The sequence below is a fragment of the Lycium ferocissimum genome, chromosome 5, assembly GCF_029784015.1.
Source record: "Lycium ferocissimum isolate CSIRO_LF1 chromosome 5, AGI_CSIRO_Lferr_CH_V1, whole genome shotgun sequence".
Lineage (NCBI taxonomy): Eukaryota > Viridiplantae > Streptophyta > Magnoliopsida > Solanales > Solanaceae > Lycium > Lycium ferocissimum.
Genome location: NC_081346.1, coordinates 75,214,418 through 75,234,272, shown reverse-complemented (window position 1 = coordinate 75,234,272; position 19,855 = coordinate 75,214,418). Strand labels below are relative to the sequence as shown.

At 34.1% G+C, this 19,855-nt stretch overlaps 2 protein-coding genes and 1 non-coding gene across 3 annotated transcripts; 2 read left to right on the top strand and 1 right to left on the bottom strand.

The window, feature by feature from the left end:
• The first annotated feature begins 2,145 nt into the window (after window positions 1-2,145).
• On the top strand, window positions 2,146-2,738 carry LOC132058576 (uncharacterized). The gene is made up of 2 exons (XM_059451039.1): window positions 2,146-2,476; window positions 2,507-2,738. Exons 1-2 carry the CDS (start codon window positions 2,225-2,227, stop codon window positions 2,726-2,728), a joined length of 474 nt encoding a protein of 157 aa, XP_059307022.1. The 5' UTR covers window positions 2,146-2,224; the 3' UTR covers window positions 2,729-2,738.
• Window positions 2,739-7,887: 5,149 nt separating this feature from the next.
• On the top strand, window positions 7,888-7,986 carry LOC132058637 (U6 spliceosomal RNA). The gene has a single exon (XR_009415361.1). It is a non-coding gene; the product is annotated as a U6 spliceosomal RNA (small nuclear RNA).
• A 6,096-nt stretch (window positions 7,987-14,082) lies between these two features.
• Window positions 14,083-18,016, bottom strand: LOC132058043 (2-methoxy-6-polyprenyl-1,4-benzoquinol methylase, mitochondrial-like). Its single transcript, XM_059450611.1, has 8 exons — window positions 17,944-18,016; window positions 17,745-17,839; window positions 17,041-17,212; window positions 16,722-16,890; window positions 15,641-15,712; window positions 14,907-14,959; window positions 14,699-14,733; window positions 14,083-14,187 (listed from the first exon to the last, which is right to left on the bottom strand). Exons 1-8 carry the CDS (start codon window positions 18,014-18,016, stop codon window positions 14,083-14,085), a joined length of 774 nt encoding a protein of 257 aa, XP_059306594.1.
• Window positions 18,017-19,855: the final 1,839 nt, after the last annotated feature.

Genomic DNA, 19,855 nt, shown 5'->3' with positions numbered 1-19,855 from the left:
TACATATATGTAGAAATTTCTTCTTATTTTTCTCGCGTCCCCTAAAAGCTCCTATCTTTAAGTGGGGGTTGGGGAAGCTATATTGTAGGCATTTTGCGTGTTGATAACATCATCAAGCACTAGTTTACATAGTTTCTTCAACCCCTCTACTATGCACTTACTTTTTGTACTTGCCTATCTCTTTAACGTTCAAGTGAGCCTCAACCTCATTCATATATTTTTTTTCATTTTTTTTTAAATTATCTAATATTTAGTATTCATTTTGGAGCTTGACTAATAAGAATTCGTGCCCGAAAATTCAACTTTAGGAGGTAAATGCTCCCTACCAAGGAGGCCTTCATAATAGAGCTCAAATCAGAAATCTCTAGTTAAACTGACAAACTGACTTTCATATTCCAGAAATTTAAACAAATAGTCTTATGATTAGAGTTATGAAATGTAATTCTTAAGAAATATATCAAAAATCTTAAAGATACTACTATAATATGAACAGAGATGTAGTAGTATCTTACATATCATCAAATACATTTTCGGGCGTGTGTATCAAGCTTGAAAAAGTGTCTTTAAATTAATGATTTTGCTAAGTCCAAAATGGCAAAGTTATAATTACATGACACTAATTAATCTTCTCCTAGTTAGCACTTTGTTTGCGGTAACTAATTTATTGATATATTAAACCTAGCAAATAGGAAGAGGTGGCTTAGCCAGTGGTAGTGAATATATAGTTAGGTGGACCACACAACTTGAACTTGATTAACTCAAATCCAAGGTCATGCATCGACAAATTTTCAAGTGCACGGTTTGAAAATCAATGGATAATAATTCGATCATTTATTCTTCTTCACTTAAATATCAGATTTTTGTATGTGTCAAAATTCAAAAACATAATATGCGCTAAATTCACACATCACGCATTGCGCTTTAATTTATAATTAGACCAGATTGTGTTATCGTTTTTTTTTTTCCCTTTGCCAACAATATTCTAACCAAGCGAGATCTATGATTCTCTTCACCATGTGAATTAGGTAACTTAAGATTTTAGGGGATGTACCCATATATTATAACAAAGTACAAAAAATCAAGATCAACTATTTCTACAATTCTAACAAATTAAAGAGCATAAGATCGTTACCAATGAAATGAGGAAATTAAAGCAATGATAGTTTTGGATGCCCAAAGAATTTTTGCAGAAAAAAACTGTTACATTATGCCAAAATTAGTTGTGCATTAGAAGGAGGCGTCAATGAAGTACCATTAAATCAATTTATGGTGCATATTGTAGTCAACCACTTACGATTGTTAATTTTAGTGGTCCTACTTGTGTTATACGTTCTTATTTTAAACCAGGCGAGGAAGTAACTTTTACTTGGTCAAATCTATGTAAAAGTATATGTAATTCATCCTCTTTTTTTTTTAATGATAAGTATGATTTATCATGTACAAGTTGTCAAAGCATTGCAAGTTAGTTGAGGAAATGAGACAGTACCAAGTCGGCAAGTCGTCACCTCATGAGCTAAGTTTACTAATTCAATTTAGACTTATAGTTTATTATCTATACATGGATGTTATTAGAATCAAATTCACCTTTAATATTATTGGTTTATCAATATTGGATCCCCTTTTATAATGTTCTCAACGTTCTATATATCCAATCATGAGAATCCAAGAGATGTATTAGTGTTTCATATTGGTTGAAGAATGGACTCTTGTCCCCTTATATGATTTTGAGCAATTCTCACTTCATGATTAAGCTTTTAGAATTCATCTTTAGAATTGATCTAGATGAGATGTTTATTATCTTTACACGAGTAATTAGTAAAGAGCACGTAAACAACGGATTCAACCGAATTCAATATTTTTGACATAAAGTGTATATACACACACCAGATTAATTAAAATCTTGAATTCGACTCTAAATTAAAATTGAGAAAGATATGGGAAGAGAGTTTCAAATAAAGCATAATCATCTCAATGAAGAGATCAAGATTCCTAGTATATTTACTCAATTACACATCAACGAAAATATCACTCAGTTACACTTACACATCAACAAAAAAAAATCAACATGGTGGGGTCCAAAAGTGCTATGGCTATACTTGTAATATTCCTTATTCCAAGGGACATTTACAAACCTCATTTCCTTATAAAAGCAACACGACTATATGCTCCAAAACAACAAACCTTACACAATAGGCCAATTTCTTTTCTTTTTTGCACTCAACAAATGGGGAATTGTATAGTTCTTCAAGAAAAAATTGTAAAAGTGATTAAAAAAAATGGGCAAATTCTTGAATACAAAGCTCCTATTAAAGTCCATCAAGTGTTATCACAATTTTCTGGCCATGTAATATCTAATTCCCTTCAAGCCATTGATAATCAACATCTTCAGCCAGATGATAACATGCTAGGTGGCCAGATTTATTATCTTTTGCCTCAATTACCAGTGCAGCCTCCTCCAAAATCAGCCAAAAAGAAGGTCAAGTTTGCAAATGATCAAGTCAAAAAGGTCAAGTTTGCAAATGATCAATTGGTTGAAGAAGTTGAGCAAAAGACAGAGGTTGTTAGGATTAAAATTGTCATCACCAAGAGAGAGTTGCAAGAATTGTTGAGTAGTGAAGATGGATTAATCAAAGTTGATGATATCAAGAGTACTACTATTGTTGATGAAAGTACAACTAATGGTATAGGATGGAAGCCAGTCCTTGATATTATACCTGAACTTGACTAGCACAACAGTGGTGTACAGGTCAGTTTGTGCATACGTGATTACATTATCGAGTACTGGCTATATTCCATATCAGTATAAATGTAGGATAATTATACCAGTCGATGCTTGAACTCCACTAGCATAGCTAGTTTCCAACTTCCAATAATGTAAGGTTGTATAGGAGTATACTTGCACCAATTAGGGGGCCCGGTGCTCAAGCATAACGGTAGGGAGCAGAGTAGAGTAGCAGACTTAGCAAAGCTAACGATGCGACAAGGAAGAAGAAATTTTGTTGTTTTAACTACTTAGTAGTTCCTTCTTTGTTTGCTCAATAAGAAGCTATTAGAGCAGACAAATTGGGAACTACTTTTATTAGACTGTTATCGGATGGCACTTGTTTGGGAGAGCATATAACCTTGTATTTCGTTATGATATATAAATATTACTATAATACTTTTTTCGGTTCCACTTTATATGTCCTAGTTATTATTTGGAGAGTCAAAGCTTAATTTCTTTGATTAGAATTTTTAAAAATATTTCTTAAATTTTTTAAATTTTTACTTATTGTGACTTATAGTACATTTATGTACCTTCTATATATGTAAATTTTATTTTAAAAAATTTAAAAATTCTATATCCTAATTCACCAAGCATTAACCCTCGCTCGTAATTCGAATCATGTCATAAGAATTGGAATGGAAAAAGTAATATATTTTGGTACCAACAAAGCAAAAAGATTGTATATTGGAGTAACTAGCTAGCAAACTTAGCAAGAAATAAAGAGGCTATGGTCTTTAGGACAAGTAGATATAGGTTCTTCTTCTCTCTCTCTCTCTATATGTATATGCACGTTACGTTGTAAAAGATTATAGATCAGAATTTCTTTATCAAAACTGTAAGGTAAACTCATATGCTAATTTCATGAATGATTTCTCAACTTTTTTATATCCAAGTCACTAAATTAGTCTTTCAACGAAAAATCCATCCAACTAATTTATCTTATAAAATATGATGAAAGTCACTAAACACTTCTAAAAAAAAAAAATGTCATTCAACTTTACTTATTAATTATCGCATAAAGTTGTTGTGAAGAAAGAAATGAGATGTTTCCTATGATAATTAGATAAAGTTGAGTGACTTTTAGATTTTAAAAAATACTAGTTTAATGACTTTTTTGATATTTAGATAAAAGGCGTGTTCGGCCAATTTTCCCATGTTCGGTTTCTCAAAATTTTTTAAAAGGAATTCTCTAGGAAAACAAGTTCCTTAAAAATGAGAAAAATTACTTTCCTAGTGAAAGTAGAGAAAACAAGTGACACAAGTGGCATTCCACATCGATTGTGTCCCCCACCCCTCAGATACACCTCATCTCCCCCGACCCCGTAGCCCCCATCGCCACAACCCACACTCCTACCTCTACCCCCACCCCCACCCCCACCTCCCATAAAATTTGTCTAAATTATATACAAATATTTTTAGGTTAATAGTTTTTGCTTACGTACGACGCGAAGATAAGAAAATAAGTAAGAAACCCACTTATTTTCCTGAAAAACTCTTTTCAAGAAGACATTTTCCATGAAAAACATTTTCCTTCGTACTGAACACACCAAAACTGAAAAAAATTCATTACAAAAGTAGCTTGGTATTTTTATTACAATAAAGTAAAAGTTAGAGTTACCATCCGAAAAATTAATTTACTTCCTATAAACTTTCTCGTTATATCTATATTTCCAGATCAGGTATATGTTTTATATATATATGACGATGTGAATGGAATAAGTTATATTTATTGTGATAAAACAAGAAATTGGAAGTCATTTATGGGAACATAGCCAACAGAAAATCATGTTCCCCACTGAGAGTCTGAGACACGATTAGATACAATGAAAGTTATCCTATCCATCTCTTACCTCCGTTTTAATTTCCTAGTTTTTGTTTTGGAAAAAGCTTAGCTTGTTTTCAAGATAAGATTGGTCAAGAATGTCAAGAATTACTGTTCGTCAATTATAGTTATACTCAAGCTCAGGCGAATCATATTTTCATATGAGCTAATTTTATCACTTTTAATTTCTAATTGTTTCGCTATTTTTAATATATGAACGAAAATTTGAGCACGCCTATAGGGTGAATTAGCCACTTCTTTTCATACAATGCATTAATTGAATTAAACATATCTAAGAATTGAGTTAGGACAAATATGAGAAAAATATTTTGAGTCATCCCATGAAGCTTCGTAATGATTGCTAATAATAATACTCCACCTATGAATAGATAAGTTATACACACGTATATTACAATTAAGTTCTTACGCTATATATCAATGTAATTTCATTTGCTATAACATGTTGCTTATCATTTATTCTAAATTATCGATCAATATTACTATTAAATAGAATTACATACTAATTACATGCAATTGTATTCTAAGACATGAGTTGGATGTGTAAATATTCTAAACATAGTTTGTGTGTAGACTTCATTGTCAAGGATGGGGCAACATCAGCAAAAAGTGATCGGTTAAATACACTTCGTTCGAAATATGAAGTATTAATCTTAGCAAAATTTCTTACTTCTCTATAGTTATAAGTCTAATTGGCGGTGGCCGCCCAACAAATGAACAACTAGTAGCAAGATTAAAAGAAAAAAAAAAAAAAAACTCTCCATGGTCCACTCAGTCTATTAATGGGCAAATAATAAGTTACTAAGAGAATATTTTCCAACGAGTAAAAAGTAGAATGAAAATATAGTCTTCTTTTTCGAATGTGGGGTTACAAAAAGGAGATGGTGACATTTCCATTTGGATTAGTAAATGAGAAGAGAATATTTGTCTGATAAAAATAATATATGTTGTAGTAGTTGGTTTTCCATTTGAGAGGGTCATGATCTTGATAGCTAAAATTCATAATTCCTTTTACTTGACGACCCATTCCTCACAACAAAAAGAATTACTCTTTTCTTAGAAAATCACTAAATGTTCCTTCACATTATTCTCATTTGTGAGAAAATTGTCGTAGCTCAAGCTCATTTCACGTATTTTTCGCTATAATTCGATAATTTCACGAATTTATCCCTAGGTTATGCTATCATCGAGCCCAAAAGTGTACATATCATGTAACTTGTATTTATATCTTATAAAGCTCTTCTTCATATTCCTCGTTCATTCAGATGACGTGGAATTCGCCTAAAACGTCATGTACACCCGTTCTTTAGAAGTTTATCAGCTTTTTTAATGTCAACCGCCCCCCCCCCCCCCAAAAAAAAAAAACCCCCACTCCCGTCATGGGCATCACAGATATAAGAAAGAAACTTATTAATTCTTCAATGCATGGGTGCGTAACATTGCTATTTCTTTCTAAATACTCAAACAAAATTGTAGTACTTGTGTTTTTCTTACTCATATGAAATTGCAGTACTCATGTTGATTTTGTTGTTCCTACGTAAGCTAAACCAATAAAAATATACGCTTTTCTAATCTATTAATTTTCCTTGTTCATTTTGGCTTTTTCAAGGAATAAAGGTACCCATAACAAGATTTGGTTAGAATAGAATGGCTTGCAAGCAGTAATATATTAAAAAAGAAATCTCATTACTGGCGGTATATAAGACAAAAACACAAGACGTTAATTGAAGAATATCACAACAACAACTTTTTAACCATTTATTGAAAAATATCGAAAGCCAAAGGGAATTTACGTAAACGTAATTTAAGAAACAGTTAAGCTCGTCAACAAAAAAACCAATAGCAATGTGAATGTGCTTTGAAAAATGGTATCCACCAGACACAAGTTAAGAAAATAGCATGTTACGTGCCTTTGGCTCAACTATTACGTAAATTAACAAAGATATTATAATAGTACTTACCTAGTATGAGTGCAACAAACACGATCTTATTTCTACTTGAACTATGTATACATATAATAGAATATTATATATAGTACACGTGTTCATGCGCGCGCACACACTCAAACACACATATAATTGTCACACCACTTGTAATATATTAATTTAAATTTTAAATCCGCGCCTATATTATGATTAATAGTCTTACTTCCGTTCGGATATATTCAATTAAAATAAAAAAGCTGTTTTACTATAGGAAAGGTATGTATTTTCTTGCTTCACAAAAAGATGACAACATGCATGACAAAATAGATTTTAATAATAATTAAGTAAGCTTCTCATCGCATAAAAATAGAAATAGATTGCTTCTTGAAGCTTCTAATTAGTTAATTAACGAAAAGTATACTTAACGGTAGAAGCTAAGGGATTTTAGAGTGTTATAACCTGCAATTAATTTTTAAATTATTATATTGAATTGAACAGGTTTAAATAGAACGATATGAATAATGATAATTCATATAACAGGTCAAACTTACTCGGATTCGAGATGCTATTGTTACTATATATTGTTGTCAAATTTGTGATCTCTTTCCATTTTGGCCGTTGTGGAAAGAAAATATCTTTACCCATGTCTTCAAGATATTAAGTGAAAAATTGTGAACTGTCATGTTGCATTAATCCCGAAAAGAAATCAGTTAGTGCTATCTCAAACTTAATTTTTAGATTATTTGTACTCTTATGGAATATGTGTTTATCCAATTTGCTCATTACAGCAATTTGGCTGTCACATATCAAAGTGCAACTAACTAAAAAGACAAAAAAAAAAAAAAAAAAATCGAAAAACAATAGTGAAAGTGCAGAGCCGAATCATACCTAATATTTCATGTTTTTTTTTTCTCCAGATATTTGTCTATTTGATATATATATACGGACTATGAATCATATGATAAATAGAACCCAAAATACCTTCAAATAAAATATTTTCTAGGGTTATAATGTAAGAAATTATTGAAAACTTAATCAAATTAGGGGGGAAAATAATTACTTATGTTTTGAAAATTTGATCGCGTAAATGATTATCATTTTTACCAAAAAAATAAACGTAAAGGGCACGAAAGGGTGATCCCACAAAAAGTAGAACATTCTCTTTAATTCATAACATGTTTAACGTCTCCTCCATCCTTAATAAGAGATCTAGGTTAGGGCCCTAGGGAATGAAAAAAAATCTGTTGGGAGCGCCGCCTCTAAAAATGAGCCCTACTGTGTGCATACAATTCAGATTTGGTCGGGCTCCAAAGCCAATACCGTACATCCGTGGAAAATTAAAAAAATGTTTAACATCCCTTGGAAGAAATCTGATAAAATTGAAAAGATGCAGAGATGATTAACATAACTCAAACATAAGGATACAGAAAAATCGAGAAATGAACCAATTTTTTTCTCTATATCCAATGGAAAAAAAACATGTTTAATAACTTTATCTTATGGCAAAATCCATTATAGTAAAACTTTTCCATTTCAAAGTCTTTTACCAAGTCTTAAAGAACGCACATCCTTGATTATCTTCACTCATTTGAAGTGGAAAACATCCCAATTTATATTTTCTTATGCCAATAATATGAGTACTTAACACGGACTCGTTGACTCAAAATATGATATGATAAAATTATATACCTATCAACTTTCATTCTCCTAAAATTCTCCTTAGATATGATTAGTTCTTTAATGCTGATTACTCTATTTTTTGTCCTGTTGTATTGCATGAATTATTCAAACTAATTTCTACCCCAACCCACAAAAATACTTAATTATGCTCCTCGCTCACTTGGATTATATGCAGAACCAGATATAGTGCATAAGTTACTGGTTCATCAAACCTAATAATATATGTTAAGCGATTCAACAAATGAGTACATATACTAGATATCAAATGTTTAAATTCTGGATCAGCCTTCAATTATATGGACATTTAATTTACTTTTAATTTGACTGGGTCAAGCCACCCTAAAAAATCTTTTTTTTTTTTTTGGTTGGGGAGGGGGGGAGGGAGGGAGGGAGGGTAGGGTGTAGAGACATATATTTGCGTGTTGATAACATCAGCAAGCACTGGTTTACATGTTTCTAAATTAGTCCTCTATGATGCATCCTATTTTGTAGTCTCCCATCTCATCAATGTTCAAGTAGGCCACAATCATATTCAAGCATGAAAAGTGCTTTACAAGCAATCGATAGTTGGTAAGTCTTTTTAAAATTTTGATTTTTTTTTGTTTTGTTATAATCATCTGCTATTTAGAATTCACTCACCTCGACTAGTACTCCATATTAATTTACACAATCCAACAAATGGCGAAGAGGTTTCCTACCAAGAGTTTTTCGATTCTCAGAGTTCAAACTCGAGACTGATTTAGGGTGAAGGAATTCTGTTAATTAATATTTGCTAAGTGCAAATTGGCACACTTTATTTAGAGTACTAGGCCACTAATCTTCTCCTTATACTGAGTCTATATAACGAAAATAATTAATCGCTGGCCTGATATCGATGCACTGATGTATGAACTAATGATGGATATAACCTTAGTTGTTCTCTAGTTTCCAATCACATATATCAACAATTACGAGTGGGAAAACAAAAAAGATTTCTTGCATTTATATTTCAATCTAATTATCTATTGTAGATCTTTTTAATTTTGTAGAGAGGTAGCAAGAAATATTGTCGACCTTTTTAATTTTCTAAAAAGGTATATATACTTTCAGTACCGCAAATTGTTTTTATATTATCAGCGCAGTTTAACTCAACTCTTATTTGATCAATTTTTCTTGCACTTTAACAAGGATCCCCATAGAAATGAGAAAAGCAATGATAATTTTGGGTGCCCCAAACCGACCTCGTGTAGAAAATAACAGAGAATCCACTAAGGCCAAAAACAATATATATATATATATATATATATATATATATATATATATATATATATATATATATATATATATATATATATATAGTCAAGTCAATAAAGAGTGTAAAAGCTTATTATGGTGCTTGGTGCAGAGGCTTATATATATATATATATATATATATATATATATAAATAGAACTTTACTTGAGAGAGCCCATTGTATGCTCTCAAATGTTGGTTTGTGGCACCGCCGTGATTTCTGGGCCGAAGCCGTTTCTACGGCTTGTTACCTCGTCAATTTGTCTCCACATTCATCTATTGAGTTTAAAATTCCCGAAGAAGTTTGGTCTGGTAATACCGTTAACTACTCTATTCTTATAGTTTTTGGATGCACTGTTTTTTCTCATGTTAATGATGGGAAGCTAGCTCCCAGGGCTGTTAAGTGCATGTTTCTTGGTTATGCTTCTGAGTCTAAAGGATATCGTTTGTGGTGTCCTAGCTCCAAGAAAATTATTCAGAGTCGGGATGTAACTTTTAATGAGGCCGTTATGTTATCTTCTAGAAAAGAATTCGTTGTTTCCTCTACGGGTAACAATGATATGAAAGATGCTAGTGAGAAGGTGGAGTTAGAAGTGAGCCATGAAGCTCACGAAGCTGGCCCTGGTTCTTCTAGAGTTCCTCTGTCTAGGGAGGAGGCTCCTGTTGATGAGCCAAGTACTAGTACCACACGTCCCATCGAGCCACACGTGGAGGATGATCATGTTATTGCTCATGATAGACCGAGAAGAGTTATAAGGAAGCCCACTCGATATGCTGACACTGATGATGACGGGCTTATTGCTTATGCTCTTGCAATTGCACAAGAAATTCCCAAAGGAGTTGATCCTTCTATTTACTCTGAGGAAATTTCTTGTCCTAATTCCTCAAATTGGTTAGTGTCTATGTAAGAAGAGATGGAAACCTTGCACAAAAATAATACATGGGATTTATGTGAGCTGCCCAAAGGCCGTCGTGCATTGACTATAAAATGGATCTCCAAACTAAAAGATGGTATTCCTGGGGTTGAAGAAGCAAGATGGAAAACTCGCTTAGTGGTTCGTGGTTTCCACAAAAAGGAAGGTATTGGCTTTAATGAAGTTTTCTCTCCTGTTGTCCGTCATACTTCCATTAGATTGTTACTTGCTATTATTGCTCTTTTTGACTTGGAGTTGGAGCAACTCGATGTTAAAACTCCGTTTCTTCATGGAAAGTTAGAAGAAAGAAATCTATATAAAGCAACCGAGGGTTTTGTTGTTCCTGGCAAGGAGAAATTTGTTTGTCGGTTGACAAGATCTCTTTATGGCCTTAAACAAGCTCCAAGACAGTGGTACAAAAGGTTTGATTCCTTTATGATTGGGAAAAAATACACACGTAGTAAGTATGATAATTGTGTGTATTTACGACAGTTTTCTGGTGGTTCCTTCGTTTACTTGTCGTTATATGTTGATGATATGTTGATTGCTTCTAAAGACAAGTCTTTGATCAACGAGTTAAAATCTCAACTTAAATCTGAGTTGGAGATGAAGGACCTTGGTGCAACTAAGAAGATTCTAGGTATGGAGATTCACATGGATCTAAAAGCAGGGAAGCTTTACCTGTCTCAGAGCAAGTATCTTAAGAAAGTTCTCGATAGGTTTAATATGTTTGATTATAAACCTGTTTCTACTCCTTTTGCTGCTAATTTCAAACTGTCTGCTGATTCTTGTCCTAAGTCCGAGGAGGACATTGAGAGGATGTCTACTATCCCGTATGCTAGTGCCGTTGGTAGCCTTATGTATGCTATGGCTGGCACTAGACCCTATTTAGCTTTTGCGGTAAGCATGGCGAGCCGCTACATGCATAATCCTGGAAAGGATCATTAGAATGCCGGGAAGTAGATCCTTCGTTATGTGAAAGGGTCCATGGATATTGGTTTTGTATTTGCTAGAGCCAAGGCATTGTCTTATGATATTGTTGGGTTCGTTGATTCTGATTATGGTAGTGATCTCGATCGTAGGAGGTTTATTTCTGGTTACATCTCTTCACTGTGCTCTGTTGCTATCTCTTGGAAAGCACAATTACAGTCTATTGCAGTCCTTTCTACTACCGAAGGGCGAGTATATCGGCTCGAAGGTGTTAAAGAAGCTACATGGTTGCGAGGTCTTCTTATTGATCTTGGTGTTCAACAGGGTACTATCGTTGTGTTTTCAGATACTCAAAGTGCGATAAATCTGACGAAGAACGATGCTTATCATTCCAAGACTAAGCATATTAGCGTTAAATACCACTTTATCAGAGATACTATTGCTGCAGGGGAGATTGTGGTGAAGAAAGGTAACACGTCAGAGAATCCCGTAAATACGTTAACCAGGCCGCTTGCTATTACTAAGTTTAAGCATTGCTTAGACTTAGTTGGTGTTCTTTATGCTTAATTGCCCTTCGGGGCTTTATGGGGTGACGAGTGTTGATGTTGATGTATTTTGGTCCAAGGTGGAGATTGTTAGAATATGTCCCAAAATTAAATGCCAAAAATCCCTTTTCTTCCTGCTTTCACGAAATTGTCCCATTCTAACTGGGATTCGACTGGTTTTATCCTAAACCAAGTTGAAAACATCTCCAAACCTTATTTAAAGGATATTTTCGGCCAGAACATCACACAAGAAAAGAACAATTATCAATACTACACACAAGACTATATTCCAGACTTAGGTTAGAGAAAGCTTTCATTGAGAGATTGTAATCTTCCGTTCCTTTGATCTCGTTGTGCTTCGACACCCCGTTGAGATCGTTTGTACTCCTCACCTTATAGTTGATTTATTTGCACTTCGCGCCCCCGTGTTTTTTTTTTCCCGTCTTGGGTTTTTCACGTAAATCTTGTGTTCATTACTTTTATTGCTTTCTTGCATTATTGTTCTCGTGTTGGTACTTCTTAATCCTTTCCGCTGCATCGCTCGTTTAAATCTTAGCAACCTCTACCCAAATGAGGGATTTTTCCCGTCCAAAGCTTGCATATAGTTTGAAGAAAAATGACAAAAAAGAGGTTTAACTATAGAACCATCTGTCAATTTAGATTTCTCTATTAGAACCCCAAATAAACATCCAACTATCCAGAGAATGGAAACAAGAGAAAGCAAAAATAAAGGCTTGTACCTCTCTCTTCGGCCCACTTCTTACCAACACTCAACATGTTTGGATTAATGCCACACACATAAATTCTAGTATCCTCAATCAGGTAATCATCTAAATCATTGCATAGTTCTGCGTTTGACATTTTTCATATCTTCAAGGATCCTGAAAGCAATATCTCTTGTAAAATTAGGGAATTTTTTCACTCAAGTCGATAGACAGAAATACAAAAATAAATTATCACTGCCATAAAGAGAACATACTGAAAATAAAGCAGGCAAGAAAAATTATACGCTCTGCAGCCAGTGTGTATTTTCTGTAATCCACAGCTAGAATGTGAATCAATGTAATTCAGCCTACTCAACAATGTATTTCCAAATACATGGTCCTTTTGCTTTGCTTGCTTATTAAGCCTTATCTCTCCTCCCCAGATCCCCAAAAAAGAAATTCTTCACGGTGGTGTCCGCGCTAGCTTGCGCACAGCTTGATTAATTCCACCGGATACCTTCCACCTCACACTAGCAACAGGGACCAGGTAACTCTACCCCCAAAAGAGTACTCGAGAACAGATAGATGAAACAGGTAAAGGAATGGAATCAAAGGCATCACCAGTTCCACCGGCCACATCAATATGCTGCATTCCTGGAAATGGATTCAACTTGGAAACCAATCTGACAAGAAAATTGAAATAAGGAAACAAAGATATAATTAGGAAATGGTTGCCATTTAAACTGTGATACTTTTGTTCCTCTCTTTGGGGTGGGGATCTGACCTGTCCTTCTACAACCGATGAAGTCCATCACTCATTAGATCATTCATCAGATCATAGTTTGAAGCAACACTGCTAAAGACATCCCCAAACATCTTGCTCTTTTCTTCTTAAAGCCTGGACATGCAAACCTTGAAATGCCATAGCTATACCATACAACATATTTAAATCCCAAACAAAGTAATGATAATATGAAATTTGTTTCAATCAGCCAATGGAAAGATTGAAAAATTTGTCTATGCAACATAACCTCATTACCCGATACCCTCTTCCCTTTATCAGGGACATAGGAAGGACGGCTGCCCACTTCTGTACATTCATCAATCACTTTGTTTTGCAACGCCTCCTTGAGGGACAGCAGTAAAAAGCCTCACATTTGTCATTCCTATTTCTTTTAGTTTCATCTTGTAGTTCTTCCTTGTGTTTTCAAAATTTTAACGTTTGCATCTATTCCTTGATAACGGTAAATAGATACTAATTTTTTGTTACCCAACTTCCTAATGCAAGAATCATCTGTCAGAAAAATTACCATCTATTCCCAAGTGTTACCTAAAAGTGACAATGTAAGTAAATTAACAAATAAATGAGTCATCAACTTCAAGAAAGTGTCTAACCCGCAGAAAGCTACAATGACCTATCAAACTGTGAACCTTGACTAATTTTTCGCGAGATCATCCAAGTACATAAAGGCCAAAAACAGTCCTGAATTAACTTTGAGAACAAGTCTAAAACTTCAGCCCTGAATGGATTGCGGCAACTCCACCAACAAGGCTCTCGTATTCTACCTTCGGAAGTCGAGCTTCTACAATCATTTTGGCAAATACATCACGCATACAATACAATTAAAGCACAAAAAAAAAGTGAAACATCTTAAGTTAAGCACTTGCACAAATTGCAGGTGAATCTCTGGCAATGTTCCTAAATTTTTTTATAAGATTTACATAATTCAACTGGATTAGGGTACAATCCATAAATGCAGTTAGCATCTTGTACATGACTAGTTTTTGTTTTTAGTCAAACCTTTGGCAGATCTGAGACTCAAACTTAATTCGGCTCAATAGTGGTTCACCATTGATATTTCGGACCAACAGAGAAAAGAGAATGGCCAAACAAGCCATATAGATAGAAAGCCTAACTACAATAGGCTCTCTAAGTAATTTTTCCTAATAGGAAAACGAGAAATCTTAGTATTTAAAGCAAATGTCTGAATAAATGAGTGTTTAAATAACAAGATGATGGGTTAAGCAGGTGGAAGTGCTGACCAAAATTTTTCACTTCATATCCAAACACCTTTTGAGAGTTTTAACTTTTAGGGAAGAAGAGTCTTCCATAATTGTAAGAACTACAGTATCGCCTTACTGAGATGACAAAGTACACTAAAAACAAGGTATGCATACAAGTTCAAATTGGTGGCAAATTGACAAACCCCAGGTAGTGGCCAAGCATAGCCGGGATTGAGCATGGCGCATTTAATGTCAAAAAATTATTTGATGCTGCAACAAATGGATAGAACTTCCAAGTTTAATAACTGTGGAGGGAAACAACGGACTTGTCACAAGCTCACCAACAACTGGGATGACTGAAAATGAGTACACATAATACCTGAAGGAAATAAGAACACATGTGAATGTGAAACCAATGAGAAAAAGACTGATAGAACTGTTGTCCTATGTAAATAACTCAGAATCTCAAATTTTAATTCACCAGTCCCATGCAAAACCAGCACACTATGGAAGTACGGCTTGCATGCTACAAACGGCGAACTTGATTTTTCATCCATTTATGAGAACTGTTACTCTTTCTAAACATTGATCTAATGAGCAACACGAGCAGAGAACATAATCAGACTTAAGTCTCAGTTGACCAAGTTAATTCTATTGATTGTCTAAGTTCCAATAGGGGGTTCCAAGCTGCAGAAGTTCTTCTACATACAACAGCATTTAAACGCAGTTCAGAGTATATAGCTAATAAACTTCAAAAAGGGGCCAGGGTCAAGCTTCTTACTTTCTTTTTTCCCATACTTCGGTTATAGTTTTGAACAAATTTTGGAACCAAGAAAGCCCACTAAACTCACTTGGAAGACGCCATTAAAAGTGATAATATTTGAGCACAGATACTATATTATCCAGACAAAGAAGGCGAAAAGGGGACAATTTGAAATCTCACTGAGTAGGTCAAACAATAATCATGGACCTCTTGTCGATATGCTGAACAATTGCATGGTGATAATAAATAACTTTAGACATATAGGGCCCCGTCCATTCAATAACAAGAGAAACTGACAAGTTCCTAAAGTCCGAGATATCGACGTGGCTTAGTTCAAGGCAAAGAAACCTTCCTCCCCTTTTATGAACCCTGACAAACAACCCAAGTTTAGCATATTAACCAATTGATGAGAGCTTGAGATCAAGAAAAGGGGGTATTTCGATCACAGCAGATTAACCATATAAACCATCACCAAAAACTCCCATGAGTCACGTTTCACATCCAATGTACTAACACCCCAAGAGATGATACAACAACAAAGGAAAGTTCCTTGTATGAATAACAACAATTACTATAGCATGATTATGAATTACTGAACCTATCAAAGTCCTGCGAGCTCGAAAGCCCAAAAATTTAGAGTGAGTAAATGTGTTAAGCTGCTAGATAAAGAAAAATGAGGAATTTCTAGAGTCGGATATCTACATTTGTATAAAGGTCCTACGTTAGCAGTAAGCTAAAGGAGACAAACTGTCTCCAACTTTTATACCACCACCATGGACTGCTATAAGCTGGAGGAGACAAAATCTACAACCTGATCTGACTTTTTCAGACTTTGGTTCACCGCAGTTCTTTCCAAAGCACGTCTATTTAGGTGTTAAACAGAATACACATACGAAAGAAACCTCGTATAGAAGTGGTATCATAAAGGTGGAGAATCTAGACGATAATATGATTCTTTACAAAAGGCACCCAATCATCTATGCTAAGCAAAGCCTTATGAGTACTCCAACAGTTAACAAAAAGCAAGTTCCATTAATTTGTATAGAAGTTCTTCACCCCTTCAAAACTCTTCAGTTCTTTCCTTCCAAAATGTCCACACAAGTTCTAGTAGTACTATGTGAGATCATTTAAAAGTAGCATAGCATAAATATTACTCAATCAACCAACTATGCTTCAATCCTTAACAATGTTGGCGTCAATTGTACATTCCATTAGTGCCCTTTCTGTTCTATACACTTTTCAGAAGAAAAAGGAAAAAAGAAAGATAATCCAGATAAACAATCTCAACTTGTAATGATAAATGCAAAGACTCATAACACTCATATGACCCTATTAAATCAACCAAGTTATGCTTACCTCAACCCATTCTAGCACATACAGGGAAAAGTATTTCTGGAATTCCCTATATGCTTCTGCAAGAACCTTCTCTATGTGTATAGCATTCCAGTTACCAGAAGCAATTGTGTAACCATCCATTGAGTTGCCTTCGAAGTTCAAGGCTTCTGCATCTATCTCTACCCAAGTGAGGGATTTGTCCCGTCCAAAACCTGCATATCGTTTAAAGAAAAATGACAAAAAAGATGTCTAAAGTTAGAAAAGCATTATTTGTTCACTTAGATTTTCTGTATTAGAACCCCAAATAGACATCCAACTATCCAGAGAGTGTAAACAAGAAAGGCAAAAATAAAGGCCTATACCTCTATCTTCAGCCCTCTTCTTACCAACACTCAACATGTTTGGATTGATGTCACACACATAAATTCGAGTATCCTCAATCAGGTCATCTTCTACATCTTGAATAGCTCTGTGTTTGACATTTTTTATATCTTCAAGGATCCTGAAAGCAATATCTCGGGTAAATTTTGGGAACTTTTTTTTCGCTCAAGTGGACAGACAGAAACTCATAAATAAATCATAATTACCACAAAGAGAACATACTAAAAATAAAGCAGGCAAGAAAATTTATATGCTCTACATCCAGAACGAAGGAGGATAGGACCATACAGAAGAACATATCAATAACATCATAAATACCATCACCTAAACATCCTAGCTAAATCCAATTCAACTAATTTTAGAGTACACCACTGTGTATTTTTACGTAATCCACATCTAGAATGTGAATCAATGTAATTCGGTCTACTTAATAATGTAGTTCCAAACTATGTTGCTCAGACTCTCCGAACCACATAGGTTCCAAATACACAGACCTTTTGCTTTGCTTGCTTATTAAACCTTACCTCTCCTCCCCAAAACCCCAAAAAGAAATTCTTTTTTTTTATGACAGTGATGTCCGGGTCAGCTTGTGCACACCTCGACTAATTCCACCGAGTACCTGCCATTTTCCCCCAGCAACAGTTACAAGGTAACTCTACAAAGATATAACCGGGAAAATGGTTACCATTTCAACTCTGATAACCATCTTGCTCTTTTCTTCTTCCAGTATTTTCTTACAGCCTATAAATGCAAACCTTGAAATGCCATAGCTATACCATACTACACATATTTAAATCTTAAACAAAGTAATGACAACATGATATTTGTTTCAATCAGCCAATGGGAAGATTGAAAAGTTTATCTATGCAACATGACCCCATTACCCGATACCCTCTTCCCTTTATCAGGGACATAGGGAGGATCTGTACATTCATCAATCACTTTGTTTTGTAACATCTCCTTGAGGGATAGCAGTGAAAAAGCTCACTTTCGTCATTCCTATTTCTTTTAATTTCATCTTGTTGTTCTTTAGGGACCACTACAAGTTTACCTAATCTAAATTCAGGAACCATTATGTCTAAAGACTCACCAAAGCTAAATCATATGGTTTGGATGCTTGTTTCCCCTGGTTCATTATTGTATTATTATTTTTTTATGAAATTATATTTGTTTCCGTTTTCCTGTTGTATGTTTTTTTATTTTATGAAATCATGTTTGTTCTAATTCTGTAGTTATATAATCATGAGAAAGTCCAATTTTTTAACCACGAAATTAATGATTTTTACTTGATTATGTATTTCATTTACTCATTATAGCCCAGCCCATCCTTCTTACGTCACACCCAAACCCGCCCCCATCCACCAACCCCCCACCCTTCCACCACCCACTATCCCTCACCACCCACTTCCTCCACCACCCCTACCACTCCCCTCCACATCCCACGACCTACTTAATTCTTAAAGTTTCTATTTATCCTTTACCTCAATTTTACTACTATAAACTAGTTTGTAATTAAGGGATAAGAACATTTTAGTAAATTTACATGTTATTATACAATATCATACAATGAAATCAAACAATAAAATAATTATTAAAGCACAATAAACGATACAGTCTATCCAAACACGATATTCATTAATATAATACAATACAATATCATACCATAATATACAATACAACAATGCACATTATAAAACCATGGGTAACGACCATCCAAACGGAGTGCTCATTTTAGCATGTTTTCTTTCAATAATCTCAGTAGTCAAAATGCAAAAGAAAAAATAACACACACGTAGAGAATAGCCAGTAAAAGAAGACACAAGATCTGGACAGTTTTATTATAACACTAGAAAATTCATTCAGGCATCAATTAATTGATCAATAGTATTTTTACAATTTTAGTGGACCTGAAAGAAAAAACAAAAGAAACACTAACAAATAATGTTCAATCGCCCCTAATCTAAATAGTACACAAAGCATTAGTTACGAACTCTTAGGGGTCGTTTAGTAGGTTTATAAGAATAGTACTGAATAGAGTCTATTAGTAACGCTAGTATTAGTAAGAAATTTTTACTTGGGGTAGATTCTTCTAAGAGTTTATTATTGATAATAACTATCTTTTGATTTATTTATATTTAATAGCTACAATGATTTTGTAAATTACCATTCGTAGCTATATCAAAATACATCAAGTTGGAGTGGTTTAACACAGGTTCGAACCCAAAGAATAACCTTATTTTTCTTATATATTTTTCCTAGCTTCTTCTCCTTATATTTTCAGTGTATTTCGTCACATTTATCATTAAGTTGGAGTGGATGAAGTGGTTATTGGGCGTGACTCTGCCCCTTCCCACCCAGGTTCGAAGCCAAATACATATGAGATGAGTGTATTTGGCCAAGTCAAATACATTAGCTACGAATTGTAATTTGGCAAATGGTAGCTATGTACAATAAGAGCCTCATATAAGGTATATTAGTTATGTTTGACTAATTTCTTATCCATTATATAGTTTGGTATATCAAAGCATTACATACTTTTAAATAAAAAAATTGCCGGTTTACAAAAATACCTACAAAATCAATCCATCACACTTTATCTTTTAAAAAGAAGCATCTGCTGACAAATGTTTTTATATGAAAAGGTTAAAAAAAATTGATTTGTCTATCTATGTAGTATTGAACTGAATATTTTATTTGTTAAAAAAAAGTATGCTACCACTATAGAGAGACTGTTACTTTAATTTGCGTATAGTTGATCTAGTTTTATTACTGTGTCTTAATTGGTTTAACAGTCAA

Excerpts from the sequence above, each read along its gene's own strand:
- LOC132058576 (XM_059451039.1), top strand. The coding sequence starts at position 2,225 with ATGGGGAATTGTATAGTTCTTCAAGAAAAAATTGTAAAAGTGATTAAA. Across the intron at positions 2,477-2,506 it reads CAAAATCAGCCAAAAAGAAG|GTCAAGTTTGCAAATGATCA; the intron begins GTCAAGTTTGCA and ends CAAGTCAAAAAG.
- LOC132058043 (XM_059450611.1), bottom strand. The coding sequence starts at position 18,016 with ATGTTACAAAACAAAGTGATTGATGAATGTACAGATCCTCCCTATGTC. Across the intron at positions 16,891-17,040 it reads GAAGAGGGCTGAAGATAGAG|GTTTTGGACGGGACAAATCC; the intron begins GTATAGGCCTTT and ends AACGATATGCAG. Across the intron at positions 14,734-14,906 it reads TGTTGGTGAGCTTGTGACAA|TGTACTTTGTCATCTCAGTA; the intron begins GTCCGTTGTTTC and ends CCTTGTTTTTAG.